The sequence below is a fragment of the Thunnus thynnus genome, chromosome 7 (genome assembly GCF_963924715.1).
Source record: "Thunnus thynnus chromosome 7, fThuThy2.1, whole genome shotgun sequence".
In the NCBI taxonomy this organism is placed as follows: domain Eukaryota; kingdom Metazoa; phylum Chordata; class Actinopteri; order Scombriformes; family Scombridae; genus Thunnus; species Thunnus thynnus.
The window spans coordinates 26,906,940-26,912,939 of NC_089523.1; the positions used below are offsets into that span (position 1 = coordinate 26,906,940).

A 6,000-nucleotide genomic window follows, 5' to 3' on the forward strand; every position below is an offset into this window, starting at 1 on the left:
CAGACAGAAACGATGCCTCACTTTCAGTGGTTTGCTTAGCAGACGTTGGCCCAATATTCACGCTCTTTTGTTTGCCGTGTTTTAATAATGCTTCACTAGCTTCCTGCACCAAAAAATTTGTTTTTCCACTGGGGGTGTCACTAAGCAACGTTAGAGCACAGTATTAATGTGTCTGTAAGGAGGAAAGATTAGTCTGTTTCCTCCCTTTGATTTTGTGCTGATTTAGAAAAGACACAGTCAGGTGGAATGTGTGTGTTGGTATAATGGTGTTTTAAAATGGGCCCCACTCTTTTTGTGAAGGAAATAAAGGCCTGCACGTACAATATGTTTAGAGATAAGACTGTACACAGTTTAAGCCTTGCTCAGCCCAGGATGTATTGCTCATGAAGTAAACCTATTGACACCCATTGTGTGTGTGTGTGTGTGTGTGTGTTTCTTTGAATAGCAAATGGCATTAGATTGTTGAGTGACCTTAAAATCTCCCTTTTTTTTCCTTTCTAAGTCATCTGTCAAGCCAGGCGTGTTTTCAAAAGAGAACCACCTGTAAGGACGGATTTGCACTTGTGTGTGGAGGCAAATCTGAGGTGTTTTCGGAAAAGGGCAAACACAAAGCTCTTGTCTGTTTGTCTGCTCCTCACCCTGCTTTTCTCTCTCTTTCTTTCTCCCTGTACTCTAGAACTCCATCAGACACAACCTGTCGCTGCACAGCCGCTTTGTTCGCGTCCAGAACGAGGGGACGGGGAAGAGCTCATGGTGGATGCTAAACCCAGAGGGCGGGAAGAGCGGCAAGTCTCCTCGACGCAGGGCGGCCTCCATGGACAACAACAGCAAGCTCACCAAGAGCAGAGGAAGAGCAGCTAAGAAAAAGGTAAAGGAGGAAAGAAAGTGTGTTTTGCTTTTGTGCTCAGAGATAGCTCAGTTTGAACATGCCAAGGATTTGTGTTATCTCCACTGTCTGTCTTTTCTTTCAAATAAGAATTTACTAAAAGGCGATCAGGTGGCCCAGTGTTCTTCTTAGACAAAAGAAGCTGATTTTGATAGTGTTTCGATAAATGTTTTCATAAATTATCACTCTATTATTCTACTGATAGAGCTGAAAAACATTAACTAAGAATGACTTGATGTGTTTGGTATTCATATTTACTCTGCTCTCTGTAGATATCTATTCTCTACATATTACTGCATTATTGATACAGTATTTTGGCAATAAGAGTATTTGATTTTTAAGTATGCTTCAACCTTGTGTTTTACTGCCAAAGGTTTCAGCCAGAAACATGTTATCCTGACTGTCTCTGGCACGTACAGTATGTCTGTTGGTACACTGAGAGTCTCCCTGTCTCCCCACAGCTGTCCCTGCAGGGCGGCCCTGACGGAGGCGCTGACAGCCCAGGCTCCTACTCCAAGTGGCCTGGCAGCCCCAACTCCCACAGCAACGACGACTTTGATGCGTGGAACAGCTTCAGGCCTCGGACCAGCTCCAACGCCAGCACTCTGAGCGGCCGCCTCTCACCCTTCATGCCTGAGGACGACCTCGGGGAGGCAGACGTACACATGGGCTACCCAGGAGCCCCTGGGGCCAAGATGACAGCCACATTGCCCAGCCTCACAGAGATGACGGGCTCTTTGGGACACAGTTCTGAGAATGTCATGGAGAACCTTCTGGACAACCTGAACTTGCTCTCACCCAACAACTCTCAGGTCGGAGGTGGGGCGACGACCCCTGGTTCCTCCCAGTCCTCCCCCTCTCCTATGATGCAGCCGAGCCCCGGGTACCCTGCTTACAGCTCTCCCAGCATGGGCTCCCAGCCTCAGCAGGAGTACCGCAAGTGTGTGTATGGCCAAGTGGGAATGAACACCCTGTCGTCCATGCCACTGCAGACACTGCCAGAGAGCAAGCCAAGCTTTGGGCCCGGTATGGGTCAGTACAGCTGTCCTGGGCTTCTGAAGGAGCTGCTGACGTCAGATACAGACCAGCACGGAGAGCTCATGCCGTCAGTGGACACTGTGGTGTCTCAGTCCAGCGGAGGCTGCATGCTGCCACCGTACAGCAGCAGCCAGCATGCAGCCAAACTCATGGGAGGAGGGAACGGTCACCCGCACAGTCTCTCTCACACTCATCCCCACAATGTGCACAGCCAAGCCCCGGCCACGTCACCTGCTATGAACGGCCGCTTGCTCATGTCCCTTAGCCATAGCGGGGGCACCACGCGTTTGCCTACAACCAAAAGCCCCATGCAGATGCCTTATGGCCTCTCGGGCCACCTCAGCGGTGGAGGCATGCCTGGTGGCTTCTGCCCTCTCAACACCAACGGATACGGTCGACCAGGTATGCCACCGCCCTCGCACCCGGAGAAGCTGCCCAGTGACCTGGATGACATGTCTATCGAGAAGTTCGAGTTTGACATGGAGACTGTCCTCCATGACACTCTGATGGACGGGGACTCACTGGACTTCAACTTTGAGCCAATGGTGACCCAGCAAGGTTTCCCCCATGGGGTGAAGACCACCACACATAGCTGGGTGTCAGGGTAGAAACTGTAGTGCAAAAAAAAAAAAAAAAGTTCTACTCAACTGACTTCTTGTTGTTGCCGTTTGGTAAAAGACACAATCAGAACTCATTTGAGACAAAGAAAATGTATCCTAGGATGTTTAATCTCAACATCACCTGCAGATTCTGTACCATCAACATTTTTGTTTTCAAAAATACCTTTCTGATCACTTCAGCAGACTAAGACTGGTTACGATCTGCTGAAGTCACCATTAGGGCCCCTGAACTGGTCAAGATGAAATCAGAATTATTTTTGAAATATCAAATATTCTGTAAAAACTAAGTGCCAAACATTTTGCCTTAACATAAGAGCCAACTGAAACACACCTCTCTGGTTTACTCACCAAGATTACAGATACTATTTAGTGGTAGTGTTCGCGATTTTTGCATGTGACACTGCCAACTACATCTCATCAGCAGCAGCAGCAGCACAAACACACAACATACAATGCTGTTTTATTGTGTTTTCACAATCAGACTTTTTATGTACAGTGTAGTGATAATTGATTACCACTACGGACGAATTATGAAGGTAATCTGGCTCATGGGTTTTGTGGACTGACATGATGTTAAGAGACAGACCTCTCAAGGGATCCTTGGATGATGTTACATAATAACTCACTTTGTTCTTGCCTGAATGTACATAATATCATCATACAGTTTGTAAAATCAGGTCTAGTAGTGTGTTTTCTAAGACTGTAAATCGTGTTTACAGAACAGAAGCAAAAATCAAGGCAGCAGAAATGAGCTCATAGAGAAAACTGGATCAGATTCTTTTAGACACATGTCGAGTAGACAGATCTGTGCTCAAGGATCTCTCTCAATCAGGCTGTAAAATGGTAATACCCTTTCTGATTTCTTGTACATACATTAAGAATGTATATTAAAATGATGTAGTAGATGTTTACTAGATTTAGTATATATTTGAGTCCTAAATTATTTGTGGTTAATATAGATTTATTCTGGTGCATAACCTGCACTCAGACATCAGAACTGTTCTGAGTCGTTTGTCACTCTGAACCTTAATACCACAGGGGCCTATTTATTGTGCCTAACAAAGTAGATATTGACTGCAGGCTTGAAGGGTTTTATATTGTAAATGTCTACGGTCCAGAAGATACTCAAATCTAGCAGTCTTGAAGAAACGTACAGTGAATTCTTTATTTTCAGTGTCCTGCTTTCACTTTTCTTTTAGAAACCAAGAAGAAACGAGTGACTGTAGATTGTTATTGTTAGGGGTTCCTGAACTCTTTGCGCCGCTGTGAATGTGAGGAGGTCGAGGCAGGTTAGTGGATGAAAGATATTCTCAGTGCTACTGTTGTTTTCACACCAAGGCTGAGTCCAAGACCTGCCAGTGACTGTCATTAAAGACACTGTGAGTTACCAGCCTGTCCCCTGTTCAGTGTCAGAACTTGTTTCGTTTTCCTCTTTGTCTCAAAAGGTTAGCGTGACTGATTTAATTTAGTACAGTATGATTCCTTTTAGGCCAAAAGAGCCCTCTGATGCTGTCAATCAGATCAGCTTTGCTGCTTTTAATGAGACTTCACTTTCACTCTGTCCTTCCTACCTCTACCTATCTCTGTGTCTTTTTAAACATTTGATATAACAGTAACATGTGACTTGATATCTCCGATCATCTTTTTCATTAAAAGTCCTATTTTAATTCTTTTTTTTTTTTTTATGTCGCCCCTGAACAGCGCCACTAAGTGTTAAGTATCTTATCAAGCTTGTATATTTGCATTTTTCTGACTTGCTTTTCCCACTTATTGCTGTACTAACAATGAGCTTGTCAGCCTGTCAGAGACTCATTATGCAGAGTCAATTATAGTGTACAGGATTTAGCCGACCTTAGAGAAGATGCTTCTCATGAGGTCGACTGATATGGTGGCTGAAAGACCAAGTGGCTTAGAGGTAAACTAAAACTGAAAACTGCCTATTCAAATTAATGTCTTTTGTATGTTTTATTCAGAAACCACATATATCAATGGGTGTCTGATCATATGTTGGGGCCGTGAGTATGCAAGTTTTTATTCAAGTCGCACCAACAGAAAGTTCACCTTCAACCAGAAGTAAGAGCTCTTGCAGTTTTCTTATTTTGGTATGTGGCTGAAATGAAAACTTGCATACTCCAGACCAGTAATAGCACATAATCTGACACCGCTGACATAGATTTTAAGAAAGCCAGGGAGATGGAGCAGGTTTGAGAAGAGTAAAATGAAATTCTTAACATTTCAAAAGGCTCTGCAGAGAAGCCGTTAAAGAAGCTGCTGTTTGGCTTTTGTGCCAGGTGTTGCCTTTTCTTACCCAAACATGCCATAGTGTACTATAGCCAAATTTGCCTTTGAAGTCAAAGTGATATATTTAGCATTTTTATCATGTGATATGTTCAGAATTATATATATTTGTGCCGGTCACTCAAGTCAGGATAAACTGTAATGAATCCATGTAGTCAGTGTCACAGGGTTCACTCTAAAAGTAAAAGAGCTGTACTAAGTAAATTATATCTACATTTTTAAATGATTGAATCTATGCATTGTATTCCTTAATTTTATGTTGCTATTGTTATATTTTCTTTTTCTTTTGAACTTATTACAGAGATATTTTATTGTAACATAGCGCTGTGAGATACTATGGTGTTGTTGTTGTCAAAACTCTATGTTCCAGATAGTTGTATGGGGAAAAAAATGAAGTTTATTTAGAAAATAGATGATGCAGTGATTGATATGCTAAGCTTTTGTAAACTGACAATGTTGTATTTCTTGTATTTAGCTACAGTTTTTAGAAAATAGCATCAAAAAGCAAATTACTTTAAAAAAAAATGTAAAGATATATTGCATTTTTAAAATGAAAAACGCAATATTTAGTCTGTCAGAGAAGTCCTGCTCAAAATGCAGATTCTGGACCAATTTTTGTAATTTTATCAATAGAAAAATGTTGCACTTTTACTTACATTTTATAACAAAGTGCTCCTCATAATAAGAGGAAGAGTTCCCACATATTTTAAAATAAAAATCTGTTACATTTAACTTATGCAGGAAATAAATTGGAATTGTGTTGTGTAATTTGCAATCAATAAGAATATGTAACTTGTTCAATATTAATGTATTAAGACCTGAATAAATGTACTTCTGTGTTAAAGATTTGTCCATTTTTTACATTTTCTCATTACACTTTTGACAAAAACAACAACAACAAAGAAACAAAAAAACACAACTTAGTCGTCATTGATTTCAAGAATAAGGAAGATCTTGAAAGTAGAAGTTGATATCAACATAAGTTTTGGTTACAAATAAGAGAGCTGCTCGAAAGAAGACTATAAATTGAGATTGAAACGCTCAAAAGATAGTAAGTTGACCTTTGAACTAATTGGTTGTCTGAAAACATGAGTGGGTAGCTATTCTGAAAACCACTGTTTTTCACAATAGAAGTAAGGTATCAGTAGGTAGCTTTAC

At 41.5% G+C, this 6,000-nt stretch overlaps 1 protein-coding gene across 1 annotated transcript in view; it reads left to right on the forward strand.

The window, feature by feature from the left end:
* foxo1a (forkhead box O1 a) overlaps positions 1-5,686 on the forward strand; it is a 29,376-nt gene extending 23,690 nt beyond the window's left edge. The window contains exons 2-3 of the mRNA XM_067595234.1: positions 677-868; positions 1,348-5,686. Coding sequence (XP_067451335.1) covers positions 677-868; positions 1,348-2,532 — 1,377 coding nt within the window. The 3' untranslated portion in view covers positions 2,533-5,686. The remainder of the gene's footprint in view (positions 1-676; positions 869-1,347) is intronic.
* The last annotated feature ends 314 nt before the right edge of the window (positions 5,687-6,000 follow it).